This window comes from Balaenoptera musculus, chromosome 19 (assembly GCF_009873245.2).
Source record: "Balaenoptera musculus isolate JJ_BM4_2016_0621 chromosome 19, mBalMus1.pri.v3, whole genome shotgun sequence".
In the NCBI taxonomy this organism is placed as follows: Eukaryota; Metazoa; Chordata; class Mammalia; order Artiodactyla; family Balaenopteridae; genus Balaenoptera; species Balaenoptera musculus.
Window position 1 is genome coordinate 3,074,608 of NC_045803.1, and position 22,521 is coordinate 3,097,128.

General features: G+C 50.6%; 1 protein-coding gene across 1 annotated transcript; it reads left to right on the forward strand.

The window, feature by feature from the left end:
• Window positions 1-7,740: 7,740 nt before the first annotated feature.
• LOC118884667 (leukocyte immunoglobulin-like receptor subfamily A member 6) lies at window positions 7,741-11,403 on the forward strand. Its single transcript, XM_036832409.1, is given in 8 exon segments — window positions 7,741-7,864; window positions 8,024-8,059; window positions 8,244-8,528; window positions 8,676-8,978; window positions 9,204-9,500; window positions 9,760-10,062; window positions 10,869-10,970; window positions 10,973-11,403. Coding segments are annotated over 8 exon segments (1,443 nt in total). The 5' UTR covers window positions 7,741-7,830; the 3' UTR covers window positions 11,056-11,403.
• Window positions 11,404-22,521: the final 11,118 nt, after the last annotated feature.

Sequence of the window (22,521 nt, forward strand, 5' to 3'; positions counted from 1 at the left end):
GGTCTAAGAAGGCTCAGGGGGGGCACAACTTGGTGGGGGAGGAAGGGTGTGCTCAGCCCCAGATCTGACCCCAGCACTCAGGGCCCAGACCAGGCCTGGAGCATCTGTGTGTGCTGGGGGATGGGCGCTCACAGGGAACTCTCTCCCAGGGCTGTGCCCGGACCCATGGGACCAGGTCCCGGCAGGTGAGCCCCCCCAAGACCTGCTTCAATCCCACAAGCCCCTGGTCATCTGGGGGGAGCACAGCAGGTCTGGGATGATGGTGACCAGTCTGGAAGGGGTCTGGGGGTGACAGCTGGGGAAACTGAGGGGAGAAAGGCACCCCTGACACTTCGGGTCTGATTCCTTCCCAGGAATCCACCTGACACCCTCCATCTGGGCTGACCTAGGCCCCATGGTCACCAAGGGAAGCCCTGTGACCATCTGGTGTCCGGGGTCTCTGAGGGCAGATGTCTACCGTCTGTATAGAGAGAGGCCCTCTGGACTCTGGGAGGCTGAGGCCCCACGGGACTCCAGTAACAAGGCCAGTTTCCCCTTTGAATCCTCGAGCTCAAGCCCTGCAGGGCGGTATCAGTGTGTCTCTCGCAGCAGGAAAGACAGGTAGAGCGGAGTGACCCCCTGCCCCTGGTGGAGACAGGCGGGAGGGAGGACCCGGGTCCCCTCCCACGGCGGCGGCGGCCTCACAGGCAGAGGGAGCAGAGTGTGGGCGCCGGGGGCCGGACGTCTCCCCTCGCAGCCCACACCTGCGGTGAGCGGGGTGACGCTCCCCCTTTAACCCGGCCCCTCCCCCTCCCTCAGGGGTGCGCAGAGCCCCGCCCTCAGCCCAGCCACGCCCTGTGGTGGCCTCACGAGGGAGCGTGTCCCTGGCACGCAGCTCACAGTCTGCAGCGGGCACTTTGCACCTGCTGAAGGAGGGAGGTGCTGACCCGCCCGACACAGGACATCGAGGACCCATGGGAGGGGACAGGCCGTGTGCCCTGTGGGGCCCGTGAACTCCTCCCGTGGGGGGACCTGCGGATGCTATGATTCTCCCAGCTCCCTCCGCGTGTGTGGTCACACCCCAGTGACCCTCTGCATCGCCAGGTCACAGGTGAGGGCCCCCAGCCCCATCGTTTCCTGGACCCCTGACCTGAGCCTTGTGCCCAGTGAGCCCTGGGGTGATGGGGGTCAGTGATACTGCCCTCCTGGGGCAGAACCACTAGCGAGAGGCTTGGCAGGACCAGGGAGAGCTCTGACTGCAGCCCCGGTGAGCAGTGTGGGGTGAGCGTCCCCCTCGGTGCCACTGCCCCTCTCTGCAGGCGTGTACAGGGGGCCCTCCCTCTCAGCCCAGCCGGGCTCGCTCGTGCTCCGTGGAGACAGCCTGGTGCTGGTGGGGAGCCCCTGTCCTGCCCCACGTCCTGACTGTGTGCTCAGCGTGCTGGGCCCAGAGTCACCCCTGGTGGGGATGGGGTGCTGGGAGGGGGTCCTAGAGCAGACATTGAGATAGGGCAGTGGTCCAGGGAGAGTGAGTGAGAAAAATGGAGCGGGTGCCGGGAGATAAGAGAGACCCACACAGGGGGGCTGAGAGCAGCTGAGAGGGGGTCACAGACAGGGTCCCTGGAGAGAGGATGGTGGTCCCTCAGCTCAGGGTCAAGGGTGTGTTGGGGGTGGCTCTCTACACATCATGACCTGCCTCGCCCCCAGGAATGTACAGGAAACCCTCCCTCTGAGCCCAGCCGGGACCTTCAGTGCCCTGGGGAGAGAACACGACCCTGCAGCGTGGCTCTGAGATCTGGTCCGATCCCCTCCATCTGTCCAAGGAGGGGTCACTCACTCCTCCCCAGAACCTTTGTCTGCAGGACACGGCTCCACCCTTTCAGGCCAGCTTCAGCTTGAGTGCTGTGACCTCAGCCCACAGTGGGACCTACACGTGCTACAGCTCACTCAGCACCTCCCCCTCCCTGATGTCACAGCCCAGCGACCCCTGGAGCCCCTGCTCTCAGGTGAGGAGCCCCCTCCCCACATCCATTGAGGAGCCAGACCCTCGGCTCACAGCCCTGTCCCAGGAGGGCTCTGAGCTGGAGGAGGAGAAGAGAGACACAGGGACGCCAGCCACAGGTGGCCCCACCCCACGGAGGGACGGACAGTACAGGGGGAGCCCCTGTCCCTCTACTCCACTCACCCCACCGCAGGGTCCAGGCCGTGCTAGGTGTGTGCAGAAGGGAGGCGGGAGGGCGGAAGGTCGGAACTTTGAGGGAAGACACAGAGCTGAGAACAACGTGAAGATGCAGACACGCCACACCCTCCCTCTGTCCTTGTTCCAGGCAGCACTGGGGCTGCAGACTCTCACCCACAGGCACGAGCGCCGTGTCTGCTGGGTAACAGCGTCCTCTTAGCCTAGAGGAGACACCGTCTCCCCAGTCCTGGGCTGAGCTTCTGTTAGCCCTTCCCCACTAAACCTTTACAGAAGGGTCGCTTCCCACCGGACCTGGGGGTGGGAGTGGAGATGAAGGAAGGGGGCTTCATGTCTCAAGTATAACTGAGGTCACTGGTGCCTATTGGGTGGTCATAGTGAGGAGACATGCATGAAGGGAAGATGCCCAGCTGAGAGAGGGGGAAAGAGCAGGTGCCCTCCTCGCCTCTGTCTGGGTGCTGATTTCTAGGAGCCCTTAGAGTCGTCACGGCACCTATGGAATCAGCCCCACGATATGAAGGGCAGAGTGAAGGTGGCCTCTCATTTTCACGTCAAGGAGGTGGTGGGATTCACTGGACAGCTACATGTAAGTCATCAAATTAGAACACTCTCTCACACCATATACAAAAAAGACTCAAAATGGTTTAAAGACCTAAATGTAAGACATGACACTATAGGGCTTCCCTGGTGGCGCAGTGGCTAAGAATCTGCCTGCCAACGCAGGGGACACGGGTTCGAGCCCTGGTCTGGGAAGATCCCACATGCCGTGGAGCAACAAAGCCCGTTCACCACAACTACTGAGCCCGTGCTCTAGAGCCCGCAAGCCACAACTACTGAGCTCACGAGCCACAACTACTTAAGCCCACGCACCTAGAGCCTGTGCTCCACAACAAGAGAAGCCACTGCAATGAGAAGCCCGCGCACCGCAAGGAAGAGTAGCTCCCGCTCGCCGCAACTAGAGAAAGCCCGTGCACAGCAATGAAGACCCAGCATGGCCAAAAATAAATAAATTAAATAAGTTAATTTAAAGAAAAGATAACAGGTGTTGGCAAAACTGTGGAGAAAAGAGAACCCTATGCATTGTTGGTGGGAACGCAAATCGCTGCAGCCACTGTGGAAAACAGTATGCAGTTTCCTCAAAAAATTAAAAATAGAACTACCTACCATAACATCCAGCAATTCCACTTCCGGGTATATATCCAAAGCAGATGAAACCAGGACCTCAGAGAGATATCTGCACTCCTATGTTCACTGCAGCATTATTCACATTAGCCAGGATATGGATACAACCTCAATGCCTGTCGAAAGATGAAGAGATAAAGAAAACGTGAGATATGCGCACGCGCGCACACACACACACTGCAATATTATTCAGCCTTTAAAAAGAAGGGAATCCTTCCGTTTGGGAAACGTGGATGAAGCTGGAGGACATTATGTGAAGTAAAATAAGCCAGACACAGAAAGACAAATACAGCCCGAGCTCACTTCCCTGGGGGATCTAAAATAGTCAGACTCTTAGAAACACAGGAGTAATGGTAGTTGCCAGAGGCTGGGAAAGGGGTCAGTGGGGAGATGCTGGTCACGGGGAACAACATTTCAGTTACGCAGTCGAGTAACTTCTGGAGATGTGATGTACAGTGATGCGACTAGAGTTCACAGTATTCCATTGTAGACTTGAAATTTGCTTACAGGATAGACCTTAAGTGTTCTCACCACACACACACTCACACACAAATGTTCAGTATGTGAGGTCATGGATATGTTAATTAGCTTAATTGTGGTGATTCTTTCACAAGGTAAGTGTATATAAAAACATCAAGTGGGACTTCCCTGGTGGTCCGGTGGTTAAGAATCCACCTTCCAATGCCTGGGACGCAGGTTGGATCCCTGGTCAGGGAACTAAGATCCCACATGCCACGGGGCAACTAAGCCCACGAGCTGCAACTACTGAGCCCGTGCACTCTGGAGCCTGCGCACGCAACGAAAGATCCCGCCTGCCACAGCGAAGATCCTGCGTGCCACAACTAAGACCCAAGGCAGCCAAATAAATAAATAAATGAATGAATGAATGAATGAATGAATGTTTTTTAAAAAAATAAAAACATTAAGTTGTACATCTTAAATATATACAATTTTTGTTACTTATATCTCAATAAAGCCGAAAATTTTTTCTTTCATTTAATTACACCAAGCACATTGGTAGTTATTCCATTTCTAATTTTAGGCAGTTACTCCCATGTTAACACATGTATTTACATTTTTATTTCTAAACAACTATGCATTCTCCTCCTCCATTAGAGAAGACAAGGTTCTCATTATGCTTTACCTGAAATATGGGTGCTCTATATGCGTGTATGTGCGTGTGCACATCTGTGTGTCTGTGTGCACACGTGTGGGTGCATCTGTGGGTGTGTGTACAAGTTGTGTTTGTTAATTTTTCGGTGCTTTTTTTCTCATGTTACATCTCACTTTCTCCATTACATCTTTAGTATTCCTTTCACTGAGTGTGAAAATAGTAAAATATCTAAGAACTTGCGTCTCTGGAAATGCCTTCTTTCACTCTCATTCTCTCTTTATCAAGTTACTTGAAAACATTTCTTATTTCAAACTAAGTGTGTGACTCAGCTACTAGGAGAGGAACATACATGTGATGGGTAAGGGATCCATTCCCCGCAGAACCCTCCTTATCTCTCAGGAAGACGCAGCCTGACGTGGTGGGCTTAGCGGAATGGACACAGCTCCCACAGGTCAGACGTGGTGCCTGGAATCTCCTCGTATTTAGGGATTTACCCTCTGATGAGCCTTTCACTTTTGTCCCTTAAAAATAATTTGGCTCAGTGTAAAATTCTTCCCAGTGAATTCCCTGAAGGGATTTCTCCAGTATCTTCTGGCATCGCCTTTTTGTAGGGGGTAGTCTGGTCCCAATGAGCTTGTCATTCTCTTAATGGTAATTTGCATTTTCTACAGGAAGTAGTTTCAGGACATTTGTAGGGCCCCAGGACAGTCGTCCTTGATTTTTTTCAGTTGAAATTTACACAAAATAGAATTAACCGTTTCGAAGTGTACAATTCAGTCTGAGATACTTTTATTTTTAATTGAACCTTCATTTTCTTAATTGACCATGAAGGGTCAAGATACAGATGTCACTTTTAAATACATGCGTCCTAGCACTTAGCTGGCCTGTCCTCATCTCTGAAAAATGTTCAATTCTTTATTTCTTTGGCTGTTGTTGTATGTCATGACCTTTCCTTCTGACACTTACAACAGATATGACGTTGGCCCTCCTCATTCTATTCCCCAAGTATCTTGAATTTCCATTTCTGGTCTCTCTAACCTTCATTCTGGAACATTTCCTCAATACTGTATTCAGTTTCATAATGGGTCCCTCAGCTGTCTTGTCCTTGATGGGATGACATTTTTTAATGTGTTGATTCTACTGGATTTTTCATCTCTACCTTTTCTGACTCTTTTCAATAACTGCCAGTTCTTCTATAAAATAATCCATACGGCTGCCTCCCTTTCTTTTTCAGATATGTAAACACGCTTAATTTAAATCGACTGTCGTATTTTCCTACTGATTCTTTTATTTTCGTATTTTTATTTCAGCAAAGTCACTCATTGTGTTGTTATACAATCAAGATATTCACATCAAGTAAGTTCTATATTTTTTTTCACCTCTTTATTGGCTTCCTATTGACTCTATTTCCTTGCCTAGGACACCCCCATGCGTCAGCAGACGGCTGTCCGTAGCACTGTCATCGTTACTGGGTCACTGTGATGTCCATTCCTGTTAAAGGCGCTCCCCTCACACCCCCGATCTTTCCTAGAAGGCTTCTCCCAGGGTTGTGCTGGGCGTCAGGCGACCAGGGGAGACCGCTGCAGCCGCTCCTGCCCCGGGCTCACCACCGTCTCAGACTTAGCACCTGATCACGGCTGTGCCCTCGGGGATGGTCCAATGGGACCCTCACACTCCCACGAGGGTGGACACCCATGGCTGACAATCCCCGACTGAGTCTGTTTCATGCCACACAGGGGAGGTGGCTCAATGCTGACCACGGGCCTGGGGCAGGGAGCAGAGCCAACCCAGTGCCCATCCAGAAACGCGGGGAAGGGGGGCCGCAGCTTCAGCCTTCACCTGGAGCCCTGACCCCTCCCCGCCTGTGAGGCCCTGGGTCCCTCTCTCTATCCACACAGGTGGGAACCTCCTCCCTATGACCCCCTGGTGATCCCGGCCAGCGGGGGCCACTCAGCCTAGTTCCCTCGTCTTTGCTCTGGTTCCCTCTCCATTTGGGAAACTTTCTTTCTCTTTTTCTGCATGTGTCTGTGGGCACGTGTTTCAGAAATATTCAAAAAAGCATTTCTCAGTGTTAGGAGCAAGGAGGGCTCTTGGGTGGGCACCACAATCACCCACTTTGCCGTGGAGTCTGAGCCCAGGATCCTTTCCTGTCCCACCCACTCCTGTTGTCACCTGCTCTGGAAATTAACAATGACGATCCTGCAATGAACCTGACACCACTGAGCTCACAGCCACTCCGAGGAGTGGGGCTCGTGACAACACGCAGAGGAGGAAACTCAGGCTCAGAAAGGGCACTGCCCTCAAGGTTACAAGAGCAGTGGGGACAGATTTAAATAGAGATGTTGGGCTTCCCTGGTGGCACAGTGGTTGAGAATCTGCCTGCCAATGCAGGGGACATGGGTTCGAGCCCTGGTCTGGGAAGATCCCACATGCCGCGGAGCAACTAGGCCCGTGAGCCACAACTACTGAGCCTGCGCGTCTGGAGCCTGTGCTCCGCAACAAGAGAGGCCACGACAGTGAGAGGCCCGCGCACCGCGATGAAGAGTGGCCCCCGCTTGCCGCAGCTAGAGAAAGCCCTCGTACAGAAACGAAGACCCAACACAGCCATAAATAAATAAATAAATAAATAAATAGAGATGTTTTCCTTCAAAGTGAGACCTCTAACTCAAATCAACGTCCCCTAAGCTTCCAGGCAGGATGACAGGACGGGGGGGAGAGCCCTGTCCAAGGATCAAGGGCCACCAAGCAGGCAGGAACGACTCAGGGGCTTGTTCCCAGGAAGGTGGGGTGATCGCTGATGCACGAAAAAGGGAGAAGTCCCTGAAGGGGGCTGAGATAGAAAGCAAACCCACACCGCGGGGCCAGGGGAGGAGGCGTGTTTCCTTCCTTATTTCCCTGAACTTCTCCTCTGTGCTCATTGCCACGTTGACCTCCACTGAGCTGTAGGTAGATGTTAAACGTGCGTCTCTGCTGATCTGAGCTCTGCGGGGCAGCAGGAACCTGCATCCTCCCTGAAGCATCTCCAGGGCCTCGGTGACCCCTGTCCATGGTGAGGTCCCCACAGGGACGTGCTGATGGACGGGCTGAGGATGAAGGAGACCCCACGGCGAGGCTCTGAGAGGGAAGGACGCGCCCGGGTCACCCTCACCTGGAAGGGGCGTCTCAGGAAGACACCGGGTCTGTCATGGGAATGAGAGCCAGGCTGTCAAGCAGGGGCAGTTCCCCTTCCTGTGGGGCTGCTGACGTGACAGCCCCGTGACGGGGAGGACCAGCCTCCCGGTGGACACACCCTCGGGTCTCCGTCCTGAGGGCACCGTGGTCTCCTCCATCTGCACCGCCTGGACCACAGGGACGAGACGCCATGACCCCCAGCCTCACAGCCCTGCTCTGCCTCGGTGAGATGGAGGAGGGGGAGGGGAAGCCCTAGGCACGGAGGGACCCCCCCCCACAGCCAGGCTGCTCTGTCAGGAGCCCCCAGGACTCAGGAGGCTCACGGGGAGGAGAGGCGCTGCTCAGGATTCAGGGCAAATCTCTCACCGGGGTCTCTCTTCCAGGGCTGCGTGTGGGCCTGAGGACCCACGTGCAGGCAGGTGAGTCTGTCCCCAGGTGTCCCAGCTCCCTCCTGCTCATGCGGACAAGGGGCCACCCCCAGGCAATGGGGATGGGGAACAGCGGTTCTGGGCTGAAGGAGGGGGAGTCTGGGAGGTTTGGGGCTGAGAGCTGGGGACCTGGGGGTGACGATGTCTTGTGACCCAGCCTCTGACGTCCTTCCAGGAACCCTCCCCAAACCCACCATCTGGGCTGAGCCAGGCTCTGTGATCCCCTGGGGGAGCCCTGTGACCATCTGGTGTCAGGGGACCCTGGGGGCCCGGGAGTTCCGTTTGGATAAAGAGGGAAGCTCAGATCCCTGGGACAGACAGCCCCCACTGGAGCCCAGGGACAAGGGCAAGTTCTCCATCCCACACATGACACAGCCCGACGCAGGGAGATATCACTGTTACTATCGCAGACTCACTGAATGGTCAGAGCGCAGTGACCCCCTGGAGCTGGTGGTGACAGGTGAGAGGACACTCGGGGGTCCCGGCCTCAGGCTCTGCCCTCAGGAAGGGGGTCTGCTCTCAGGGGTGTGTCCCTCTCACAGCCCAGCCCTGGGGGAGGGAAGGGGGGTGTGAGCCCCATTTCACGAGCTCCCTCCTTCTCTCCTAGGGGTCCACAACAAACCCACCCTCTCAGCCCTGCCGAGCCCTGTGGTGACCTCGGGAGGGAACGTGACCCTCCGGTGTGGCTCATGGCAGGGATTGGACGGGTTCATTCTGACTAAGGAAGGAGAACACAAGTCCTCCTGGACCCTGGATGCACAGCGACGCCCCTATGGGCAGACCCAGGCCCTGCACCCCGTGGGTCCCGTGACCCCCAGCCACAGGTGGACGTTCAGATGCCACGGCTTTAACAGGGACACCCCCCAGGTGTGGTCAGCCCCCAGTGACCCCCTGGAGCTCCTGGTCCCAGGTGAGGAAGTACCACCCTGGCCTCACACACTTTGAGGCACGAGACAGATTATTAGATGCTTTTCTCCCAGGATTGTCCCAGATGAGAGGGTGGGGTGAGGGGGGAGTGGGGCGCACAGGACAGAGACACAGAGTGTGAGCGACAGTGAGGCCTGCGGACCAGGACGGGAGAAGGGGCTTCACGGGAGGAACCAGCCCCTACAGCCCAGGGCTGGTCTTCCCCCAGGTGTGTCTGGGAAGCCCTCCCTCCTGACCCCGCAGGGCCCTGTCGTGGCCTCTGGACAGAACCTGACCCTCCAGTGTCGCTCTGATGTCGGCTACGACAGATTCGCTCTGTCCCAGGAGGGGGGACAGGCCCTCCCCCAGCGCCCTGGCCGGCAGCCCCAGGCTGGGCTCTCACAGGCCGACTTCCCCCTGGGCCCGGTGACCAGCACCCACGGGGGCCGGTACAGATGCTACGGTGGGCACAGCCTCTCCTCTGCGTGGTCGGCCCCCAGTGACCCCCTGGACGTCCTGGTGGCAGGTGAGGAGCCAGCGGGTCGGTCAGGGACCCAGACTCTGCACAGGCCCTGCCGGGGGAGCCCCAGGTGGTGATGCTGGGACCAGGCGTGCGGGGTCCCCAGGGAGGGAGCGAGACAGAGAGAGACGGGGGTGGGCAGGGAGAGGGAGAGACTCAGAGGAAACAGAGACAGACAGCGATGAGGGGCCTCAGGGAGGCCCTGCTGAGTCGCAGTTCAGAACCAGGGGGGCCGGCAGCCCCTCACCCCCCTTCCTCTCTCTAGGATGGTTCCCTGACACGCCCTCCCTCTCGGTGCAGCCGGGCCCCGTGGTGGCCTCAGGAGAGAACGTGACCCTGCTGTGTCAGTCAGGGAGCAGGACGGAAACCTTCCTTCTGTCCAAGGAGGGGTCAGCCCGTCCCCCACTGCGTCTTAGATCAAAGTACCGAGGTCGGCATATCCAGGCCGAATTCTCCATGAGTCCTGTGACCTCAGCCCACAGTGGGACCTACAGGTGCTACAGCTCACTCAGCAGTAACCCCTACCTGCTGTCAAACGCCAGTGCCCCCCTGGAGCTCGTGGTCTCAGGTGAGGGGCCCCAGCCCTGTCCCTTCAGACTCAGTCAGCTCAGGGCTCTGTCCCCAGAAATGTCTGAGGTAGTAATGAATGAGGGGACACAGCGGGGCTCCAGAGAGGAGGACATTCAATGCCCCTGACTCCAAACTCTCATCACTGGATCCTGGGTCCTCAGCTGTTGAATCAGTGGGAACTCCCAGAAGTAGGAGAATAAGATTACAGGGTCTTCAATCTCAGACTGAACACAGGACACACAGCACTCAATTATTTCTGCATTAAGAGACCACTTCTCTCACTAATCCTGAGCACCGGGGGCACAGCCAATTCGGTTCCAAAGTGATTCAAAAGCAGGTTCTGAGTTCAAAGAACACAGGGAGGCTGAGAGAATGCAATGAGGAGGGCAGAGGGGACCTGGCACATTAGAGGAAGGGTTCATTAAGGAACTGCGTAGGAGCTGTAATATGAGAACTGGGGGCATTGAGCACACAGAACCTGGGAGAAGGGTTCATTAAGGAACTGCGTAGGAGCTGTAATATGAGAACTGGGGGCATTGAGCACACAGAACCTGGGAGAAGGGCTTGTGTCTCCCCAGTTCCTCACTCACACCCTCACTTTATGCTTCTCAGGAGCAGCTGACGCCATCCACCCATCACAAAACACGTCAGATCCCACGAGAGGCGAAATCACTCAGATATGGGGCTGGGCCCCGAGCGTCATGTCCTGTCAAGGGGAGGCGGGTTCCCTGGGTGGACACCCTGGATTCTGGGGTGATTCTGATCTGCTCTGACCTCTGTGACCTCTTTGTCCACAAATCCTAGCCTCACACCCCCAAGACTACACAGTGGAGAATCTCATCCGGATGGGCGTGGCTGGCTTGGTCCTGCTGGGCCTCGGGATTCTGCTCTTTCAGGCTCCACACGGCCACGGAGGAACCCAAGATGCAGCCAGGAGCTGAACACAAGAGGGAACCATGCACCGTCCCGAGTGGTGGAGCCCTGGACATGACCTTACGTGCCCAGGACGTTCTGGAAGAGAATCTGCAGCACGTGTTGTGTGAACTGTCTGACCAGGGAGGGAGAGACACGGTGTGGGTGCAGGAGAAGGTGTGGGAGTCCCTGTGGAGGCCTGGGCCTCGGTTAACCGTGGTGCCTTCCTTCCCTACCAGTGGTGACTCTCGCTGACTGCCCCGTCCCCTCTCAGCCCTGTGCCGTGAGGCGCATCCCACATGGCAGGTCTGCGTCCACACCTTACGCATGTTCTTGCTCTGGCCCACTCTCATGTAATACATTTGTTTATTTTTAAATTCCACCTTCGCTGGTGTGTGCTACTGACCTCCATCCCTTCACTCAGAAACAGAATATTGGACTTCCCTGGTGGCTCAGTGGTTAAGAATCCGCCTGCCAATGCAGGGGACATGGGTTTGAGCCCTGGTCCGGGAAGATCCCACATGCCGCGGAGCAACTAAGCCCGTGCGCCACAACTACTGAGCCTGCGCTCTAGAGCCTGCAAGCCACAACTACTGAGCCTGCGCTCTAGAGCCCGCGAGTGACAACTACTGAAGCCCACATGCCTAGAGCCCGTGCTCCACAACAAGAGAAGCCACTGCAATGAGAAGCCCACGCACCGCAACACTGAGCAGCCCCCGCTCGCCGCAACTAGAGAAAGCCCGCGTGCAGCAACGAAGACCCAACACAGCCAAAAATAAATAAATAAAACTAAATTAATTTTTAAAAAAAGAAACAGAATATCGTTTAAAAGCTGAATGAATGGGTGAAATTGGGGCCAAATTTGGAACAGGTAAATCAAAAAGTCTTCCCTAAAACCCTCTCTTGACCCTTCAAGCCCTTCTCTCCTCGTCAGATGACACCTGGTATAGTTTCTCCAGAAACACCATCAGTGTGAAGGAACAAGGTGTCGTTTGAAGTGACAGCCAGCTGCTGTGGTATTAAACAGGCTTAGGAATATACCACTTTGTAAAAAGCCCAGATTCATGACATGTCTTTCTTTAGCGTAAATACTCTCTTTGCGGCCAACCTCATGGTACCTGTGTGAATGCACTGAAGGCAGAGTGGGGAAGTAATGAGTAGAATTCTCTTTCCCAGAGAACTGAGTCTGATCCAGCTGGAGCACAGCTCAATGTTGACCCCGATGCACACAGATGAGTCCTTTATATAGAGCATCATGATTAGATCATTTCCACGTCAGTTTTATGCCCTGGTTTCCATGAAATTATGATGCCAAACTCCTAGTCCATCCACATGAGAGGCAAAAGAGAAAGCAATGGAAATCTCAGCTGTGGGAGAAACACTGAGCACTTTGAATCCCAGTACATTATTGGTAGGTGTACTACTTGCCTCAGTCAATTTGGAGAGTAAATAAGAATCATCGGTTAAAAGGAAGAGACACGCAGCTCTGACCCACTGTTATATAACCTAGAGGAACATGTGTACATAACCATGAGTATACATTCAGGAGAACTTTGACAGAGGGGTCGTTCGTGTCAGACAAAATGATAGAGACAAATCTCACCAAAAATTAATGGTTTGGTGTATATACTCATGTATGCAACTGAATTTTATATGACAGAAAAATACACAAAGTTAAACTGATACAATAATACGGATCAATTTTCAAGCATGACAGTGAATAAGTGAAGAAAAACTATAACGGTATATTTCATTACATCAAATTCAAAAGCACACAATCTGGGACCCGACTAAACCAAATAAGAATATGCAAGAGGAAAAATAACAATCTACCCCAAAGAAATACAAAAAAATCATGAGCTAATACTATAAACAATTCTATTCCTACACATTGGACAACCTAGAAGAAATGGACACGTTTTAGGAACATACAGCCCACCAAAATGGAATCAAGAAGAAATAGATAACTTTGAACATACTGATCACTAGACGTGAAATAGAATCTGTAATTTAAAAAAACAAAAAAACTCCCTGCAAACACACGTCCAGGAGCAGATGACTTCACGGGAGAATCCTGCCAAACATACAAAGAAGGACTTACACCGATCCTTCTCAAACGTGTCCAAAAGATTAAAGAGGAGGAAACAGTCCCAAAGTCATTGTATGAAGCCACCATCACTCTGATACCCAAAACCAGACACATACACCACCAAAAAAGAAAATCACAGGCCAATACTGTTGATGAATATAGATGCAAAAATGGTCCACAAAATATTAGCAAACCGAATCCAACAACACATCAAAAAGACCATACACCATAAGCAAGTTGGATTCATGCCAGGGTCACAAGGATGGCTCAACATACACAGATCAATCAGTGTGATACACCACATCAACAAAAGAAAAGACAAACCCACATGACCATCTCAACAGATGCAGAAAAAGCATCTGATAAAAGTCAACACCCAATCACGATAAAAACTCCCACCAAAGTGAGTACAGAGGGAACATATCTCAACGTAATAAATGCTATTTATGACAAACCCACAGCCAACATAATACTCAATGGTGAAAAGCTGAAAGTCTTCCTGCTAAATTCTGGAACAAGACAAGGATGCCCACTCTCACCACTTCTGTTCGACATAGTATTGGAAGTCCTAGCCACAGCAATCAGACAAGAAAAAAGAAAAAGGTATTCAAATTGGAAGGAAAGAGGTAAAATTGTCATTGCATGCAGATGGCATGATACTCCATATAGAAAACACTGAAGACTCCACACAACAACTATTAGAACTGATAAGTGAATTCAGCAAGGTAGCAGGATACAAGATTAACATAGGGAAATCTGTTGCATTTCTTTACACTAACAATGAAATACCAAAAAGAAAATATAAAATCAATTTCTTAAAATTGCATCAAAAATAAACTACCTAGGAGTAAACCTGATGAAGGAGGTGAAAAACTTATACACTGAGAACTATGAAACACTGATAAAGGAAATTGAAGATGATGCAAAGAAATGGAAAGATATCCCATGCTCTTGGATTGGAAGAATTAATATATAGTTAAAATGGCCATACTACCCAAAGCAGCCTACAGATTTAATGTGATCCCATGTCAAACTACCCATGACATTTTTCACAGAAATAGAATAAAAAAATCCTAAAAATTTATATGGAACCACAAAAGACCCAGAATGGCCAAAGCAATCCTGAGGAAAAAAAAACAAAGCTGGGGGCATAACCCTCCCAGACTTCAGACAATACTACAAAGCTACAGTAATCAAAACAGAATGATACTGCCACAAAAACAGACATATGGATCAATGGAACAGAACAGAGAGCCCAGAAATAAACCCACACACCTATGGTCCATTAATCTCCAACAAAGGAGGCAAGAATATTCAATGGAGAAAAGACAGTCTCTTCAATAAGTTGTGCTGGGCAAACCGGACAGCTCCATATAAAAGAATGAAATAGAACATTCTCTAACACCATATACAAAGATAAACTCAAAATTGATTAAACACCTAAATGTAAGACTGGATACGATAAAACTCCTAGAGGAAAACATAGGCAGAATACTCTTTGACATAAATTGCAGCAATATTTTTTTTTTGGATCCGTCTCCTAGAGTAATGGAAATAAAAACAGAAATAAACAAATGGGGTCTAATTAAACTTAAAAGCTTTTGCACAGCAAAGGAAACTATAAACAAAATGAAAAGACAACCTACAACTGAGAGAAAATATCTGCAAACGATGGAATCAACAAGGGATTCATTTCCAAAATATAAAAAACAGCTCATGGAGCTCAATATCAAAAAAAAAAAACAAAAACAAAAAAACTACCCAGTCAAAAAATGGACAGAAAACCTAAATAGACATTTCTCCAAAGAAGACATACAGATGGCCACCAGGCACACGAAAAGATGCTCAACGTCACTAACTTTAGAGAAATACAAATCAAAACCACAGTGAGGCACCAGCTCGCTCCATTCAGAATGGCCACCAAAGGGTCTACAATTAATACATGCTGGAGAGGGTGTGGAGAGAAGGGAACCCGCCTACACTGCTGGTGGGAATGTAAATTGGTGCAGCCACTATGGAGAACAGTATGGAGATTCTTTTAAAAACTAAAAATAGAGCTACCATATGACCCATCAATCCCACTCCAGGGTATATATCTGGAGAAAACTCTTATGAAAAAAGATACATGCACCTCAATGTTCAGAACAGCAGTATTCACAACAGCCAAGACATGGAAGCAGCCTAAATGTCCAGTGACAGAGGAATGGATAAAGAAGCTGTGGTGTACATATACAATGGAGTATTACCCATAAAAAATGAAATAATACCATTTGCAGCAACATGGTCGGACCTAGAGATTATCATACTAAGAAACAGACAAATATCTTATGATATCACTTACATGTGGAAGCTAAAATACGATACAAATGAACTTATTTACAAAGCAGAAAGAGACTGACAGACACAGAAAACAAACTTCCACAAAGTGGAAGAAGGGGGAGGGATAAATTAGGAGCTTGGGGTTAACATATACACACTACTATATATAAAATAAACAACAAGGACCTACTGTATAGCACAGGGAACTATATTAATATTTTGTAGTAACCTATAATGGAAAGCATCTGAAAAAGAATATATATATATATGTATAGCTGAAGCACTTTGCTGTACGCCTAACACGACATTGTAAATCAACTGTACTTTAATTAGAAGGGAGACAACATGTATTATTTAGGGAGGCAAAACTTTAGTCTTATAAAGAGAGGAAGGAAAACTCCCATGTGATCCCTGCGGTCGTTACGCACCAGGTGAGGTGGGGCGTGCTGTCAGGTGGAAAGCGCAGGGGCTAGAGCACGGGGCACGTCCTTCCTGGCTCTCCCGTAGTGACTCACGTCTACTCCTCATTATTGGTAAGTGGTGCACTTTGCTCTGTGACCTCTCGTTATTTGCATACAGTTTAGTGAGGAGGGGATGAAGCAGGGTGGGGGAAGCCACACCCTACACTAGGGACCGAATTTATAACAAAATGGCCGTCGATCAGTCACAGCAAACACTTTACACACTAGCCTTGTGTTTTCCACACAACATGACCAGCTGCTGCCCAGGTGAGAAGCTGGGCCTCTGAACACTTGGCCCAACTCCAGACGACATGCAATGCAGCCCTGAGCATGTGACCATCCAGGCCTGGGCGAAGAGGGACGCTCTGAGCTCCAGCAGAAACAGGCACCCTGACATCCCCGCAGAGGACGGCTGCAGGTGTACAGTGACCGAGGGCACTGCAAGTGCCCCCAGGGGAAAGTATCACTGGAGGGGGCGCGGCCAGGGCAGGGGCGTCCATAGCCCACTCCCCCACTCTCTGCTCCTGTCCTCAGGCTGGACAGGGGCCTGTGTCCCCCCAGGGACCCCATCCATACCAGGTCCCCTAAAGGGACGGTAGGGACCAGCACTGGGTCACCCTGCTGCTGAGCCTCACGTGTCCCCACAGAAGTGTCCCCATAGCAATGTTCCATCCTTCACATACCAAGGGGACATGCAGTTGTGTGGAGTTTTAAAGGCAATGGATGATTTGCTCCCCTCATAAGCCTCAGGAAGACATTACTACTATCATCCATGTGTCCACTTGAGGAAGGTACATTCAGAGACCAGGCCGCAGGCTCCGAGTTACAGAGGGGAGAAGATCCAGACATGAGCCCAGCCTGCTGAGAGCAGAGACCCATCTTGCAAATACTACGCGTTTCCTCCTTGTATTAGTTTCCTAGGCCTGCCGTAACATTTCCACAATATGAGGAGACTAAAACAACAGACATGTGTTGTCTTTCAATGCTGGACAAGAACTCCACAATGAGGGTGTTCCTTTGAAGGTTCTGGGGGAGAATCCTTCCTGCCTCTTCCTACTGACTGCTGGCCAAGGTACCTCCTCGTTTGTGGCAGTACAACTCCACGCTCTCCCCCAGCTCCACAGGGCTGACATCTCCTTGTGTATCTCTGTCGTCACCTGGCATTCCTCTCCATGTGCCTCTTCTCTTCATCAGATCAGAATGCCAAAATCACTGGGTGAGAAGCCCCCACCCCCCATTTCAGTACGATCTTCTCTTCACTTGATGACTCGGCAAAGACCATTTCCAGAAAGTCACATTCACAGGATCTGGGGCTGATGATTTCAACACAGCAACTGAGGTGAAAAATAACAGCATCCGAAAGAAAAATATAGATAGGAATGAATTTATCAAAGGAGGCGCAATAGTTATACACTGTAGTTGTTTTTAATCTGATGAGGAAAATTTGAAAAGACCTAAATTAATGGCAAGACATCCCAGGATCACAGCTTGGAAGATTTATGTTGTAAAGATGACAATACTCTCAAGGCAACCCCTATCAGAATCCCAAAGTCTATTTCTGCAGGAAAAAAGCCATTTCTCTGAACTCAAGGTAATTGCAAAAGACCCACAATAGCCAAGAAATCTTGAAAAACAAGAACAAGGTTGGACACCACACACTTCCTGATTTCAACACTTACTACAAAGTTCCAGTAATCAAAACTGTGGTGCTGGCATGAGAACAGATATATCGATGCTTGGAATAAAGGTGAAGGCCAACATATAAACCCATATATAGGATCAGCTGATTTCTCACAAGGGTGCCACGACTATTCAATGGGGAAGGAACAGTCTCTTCAACAAATGGACTTGGGAAAACTGGATATCCACATGCAGAAGAATGAAGCTGGACCCTTACGCACATCATATACAAAAATTAGCTCAAAATGGATCAGTTTAAGAGTTAAAATTATAAATCCCTTAGAGAAAAACATGAAGCAAATCATCATAATTTCGAACTTGACAATAGTTCCTTTGATATGACACTAAATGGACCCGAACAAAAGAAAAAAACAGATGAACAGAATTTCATCAAAATTTAAAGTGTGTGCATCAAAAACCACTATCAAGAGTGTAAAAGACAACCTACAAAATTTGAAGAAATATTTGCACATCATCTATCTAATCAGAGGACAGTCTCCTGATCTGTAAAGATACCTTTAACTCGACAACAAGAAATGACCATATTTTTAAAAAATTGTCAAAGGCGTGCATAGACGTTTCTACACAAAGAAGAGATACAAATAGACAGCTAGCACATGAAAAGATGTTCAATTCATTAGTCATTAGGAAAATGAAAACAAAACCACAATGAGATACCACTCGATACCATCTAGATTGGCCAAAATTTGAAAAAAAATCAAGTGGTGTTGAGGATGTGGAGAAATCTGAACAAACATACATTGCTGATGGGAATGTGAAATGGTTCTGCCACTGTGGAAAGCAACTGGAAGTTCCTTAAAAAGTCAAACCAGAAATTTTACTCCTAGGTGGAGTTTCAATTATTCAAGGTTAATAAATTCTGAAGATCTGCTGTACCACTATGCGCCTATCACTTACAATATCATACTGTGCAGGGAAATGGGTAAGGAGTGTATATATCTCATGTTAAGTGCTCTTACCACGACGAAAACAAGAAAAGAAAAATAATTGCAAAAAAGGTATGCAAAGAAACTTCTACGCAGTGTGTTCACAGAATTATTCAGAGTAGACACAAAGTGACAACAATCCAAAAGTCCATCACTGATAAACAGATAAACAACAACAACAACAAACTGTTTATTGTCTCCAAATGGGGTTTTACCCAAAGCACAGAGACACCGTCCACAGCATCAGATGAGGCTTACTGTCTGGGGGACAAGAGGTGGGGAGGCGCGGAAACGACTCAGAGGTCTGGATGCAGAGGAATGACCAGAGGTGCTGCTGTGGATAGAAACAAGGAAGTCAGAGAGAGGAAGGGTTTGGGAGAAACAAAACCGCGTTCCCAGTGCAGGAGGGAGGTGGTGGTTCCTCTGTGTGTCAGTGGACAGGATTAGAAGCATCTCCCCGAGCCTCCTTCTCCCCTGGCGTCATCCGTTCTGTGACAGACCCACCGGCTCCGCTAGACAAGCAAGGCAGACGGTGGAGGAGCCCTCAGTGCTTCCCCCGCTTCCACCTCACGTACGATGAACCCATCCCACAGCCCTGGCCCCGAGCCCCGCGAATCCAGGACCCTGGTCCAGCACCACCGTCAAGCTCGGCGGCAGACTCAGGAGGACTGGCTAGTGCAACCCAGCACCTCCTTCCCGGCTCTTCCACCCCAGGGCCTCACTCCCAGCTGAGGAATTCGATTCTCATGGCCCCAACCTGATCTACTGCAGGACCCTCCCCTAACAATAATTCTTCCGGGGCCTCCACCTGCCTTCAAGTAAATTCCAAGCATCTCCAGCTGACACTCCCTGAGGCTGATGCAGAAGGAGCTGACCTCTCAGGACCAGCAAAGCTAACTCCTACCTCAAAGCAAGCTCAGCCCACTTAACCACCGCCCCTCCCCAGACACACACACCTGCGTTATCACCACACTTGTGTCTCCTCAAGGGGTCATCTTTGAGCCGATTATGAAAACCAGAGACCCCTTTCCAAACCACCTAGAAGTCTTCCTGATTCATCCCACTCAACTGCGAAGGTATTCTGTTGCAGGATTTGTGGAAGGGTTACATGAGGAAACCTCATAAACCACGGAGGTACTGATCCACTCCTCACCTAGTGGTCACACTGGTGCTGGGGCTGCATCACTCTTTATCACCGTCACAGCCCTGCTACAGTCCAGTCCCTGCAGAGTGGCGACCATCTCAGCACGGCTGTGTGTTCATACCTTCCTTTCCTGAAAGTTACCCTCCTGTCTTAAGGATAAAACCCAGGCACGCTTGCAGGGTGCACTAGACCCTGTGTGAGCAGGGCCCAGCACCCCCTGAACTCCAGCGCTCAGAAGAGCTCCCCCTCTTCCCGGCCCAGGGTGCCGGCCCCTCACCACTCCTGCGCTAACCTCTATCAGCCCGGGTCTCTCCTTCGCCAGAAGGTCCCCACGCTCCCATCACAAGGCTGCTGGGCTTCCACCTGTCACTGTGCCTCACTGTTTTTCTCCTTCTGGACAACTGAACGAAACTAGACCCAAATTATTTATTGTCTAAATATGTGTATTGTCTGCTGTCATCATCAGAGCTCCATGAGTCCAGGGCAAGAATCGGTCACCTTCACCAATGAATCTCATGTCTGGATATAGTAACTGCTCAATAAACATTGGAAGGAAGGAACACATTTTGCATCTTCAGCGACTCGGGAAAGGGAACGGGCTTCTCCAAGGTCACACAGGTCCTATGAAAAGCAAAATGAGAACTGGAACCAAGCAGTGCGCTGGGCGGTACCACGCACGTGTCTCTCGCTTCCACGGCGCTTGGACAGGACAGACCCAGGGAAGCCCCTTCCTCCAGACTCTGACCACCCTCCCAGCTCTTCTCCAGTCACAACCTTGAACCACCCACTCAGCTCTCCTCGGCCTCCCGGACCAGCCCACACCATTTTCTGAGCTTAGCTCCGTACTGCCGACCAAGCATGAGCTCCCAGATTCGTCACCATTACTCCGCCGGGTGGAGGCCGCCGTCACCCGCCTGGTAACGCGCATCTGCCGCTCTCCCACACCTACCTGTCTCTGCGCTTCTCTTTCCACCCGACGCAGCGGCTCGCGAGGGCGTGAGACAGCGTTCCGCGAACTGGCCGAGGAGAAGCCGGAGGGCCCGAGCTCACCGGAAAAGGCAGAAGCAGCGCTGTGGCCGCGCCCGCTTCCAGGACGTGCCGAAGCCGTCCCAGGAGCAGTGGGTGAAGCCCAGGACGCCACGGAAGCCGCCCGGCTGACGGAGAAGAACCCGCACCAGGCCCCGTGGCTCCGCAGGCCCGGGGTTCTCCCCGCGCAGACCCCACCTCTGGACTTCCTGGAGCCACTTCCTGGAAGAGCAGGTGAAACTCATCCAGGAGATGGGCGACCACCTGACCAACCTCCGCAGGCTGCCCGGCCCCCAGGCTGCGCTGGGCGAGCGTCTCTCCCAAAGGCTCCGCCTCAAGCACCACTAGGAGCCCCCGGAGCCCAGCGGCCTGTGAGGAGCCCCTCTGGGGTCAGGGCTTCTTCCTGAAGCCTCTCTCTGCAGCCACTGGGCAGCTTGTTAACCACCCTGGAGCCCTCTCCAAGCCTTGGGCCAAAGGGAAACAGGAAAGCTTTCTGCAGCAAAAAAAAAAAAAAAAAAAGATAACCAACAAGGACCTACTGTATAGCACAGGGTACTATATTCAATATCTTGTAATAAATTATAATGAAAAAATGTTTAAAGGAATATTTCTATCCAAAAAACAATATATATGTATATATGCATATATATATATCAGAATCACTTTGCTGTACACCTGAAACTAGCACAATATTGTAAATCAAGTATACTTCAATAAAAAGGAAAAAAATTGGAACCAACCCAATGTCCTTCAACAGGAGAATGAAAAAATGTACTATGGCATCACATTGTATCAGATATGTAGCAAAATAGGAAGACATGCGTGGGAATGATAAACAGAAAATGCAAAATCTAATAACCTTAGGGGAGGGAGGGAGGAAAATGGATGGGGGGTACACAGAGGGCTTAGACTGCTTCTGTAAAGTTGTATAGTCTTCTAAGTTTATTAGTGAGGATAGGGAGCCATTTATATGATTCCAAATAATTTTTGTATACAGAAATGGTTCAAAATAAAATTAAGAAAAGACTCCCTAGGACTTCCCTGGTGGCACAGTGGTTAAGAATCCACCTGCCAATGCAGGGGACACATGTTCAATCCCTGGTCCGGGAAGATCCCACATGCCGCTGAGCAACTAAGCCCATGCGCTACAAATACTGAGCTCATGCACCACAACTACTGAGCCCACGCGCCTAGAGCCTGTGCTCCACAACAAGAGAAGCCACCACAATGAGAAGCCCGCGCACCGCAACAAAGAGCAGCCCCTGCTCGCCACAACCAGAGAAAGCCCACCTGCGGCAACAAAGACCCAATGCAGCCAAAAGAAAAAAGAAAAAGAAGAAGAAAAAAGACTCTCTAGGTTTATCAGTCAAGATACAATAGGTTCTGCTGCAGTAACAAACAACCCCAAAGCTCAGTGGCTTTAATCAAACAAATGATAATTTTAAATGCTATATATCCAAGGAAGATGAGAATCAGGTTCTGGTCACTGTAGATACATACTCTGGAATTCAGGCTGATGGAAACTTCACTTCACCCAACAGATGCCCACGCACAGAACAGCCTGGATGGAAAGTGGTGAACCGCTTGCTGGCTCTCATCTTGTGCTGAAGTTGACACACATTGGTTTCACTTATAGTTCATTGGGCAAAGGGAATCACATGGCCACGTCTAACTGCAATGGAAAATGCAATCTTATCACGTTCCCATAAGGAGGAGAAACAGAGAATTTAGGAATGACCTTCATGTTTAGCATCTCCTACCCTGCCCTTCCAAGAAAACAACTTAAGGTTGTTCCAAAGATCTTGCATATCTCTTTCTTATTAGGTTTTACAACCTTCTACAGTTTTGTACATGAGAAAATGCAGGCACAGTCCAGAGA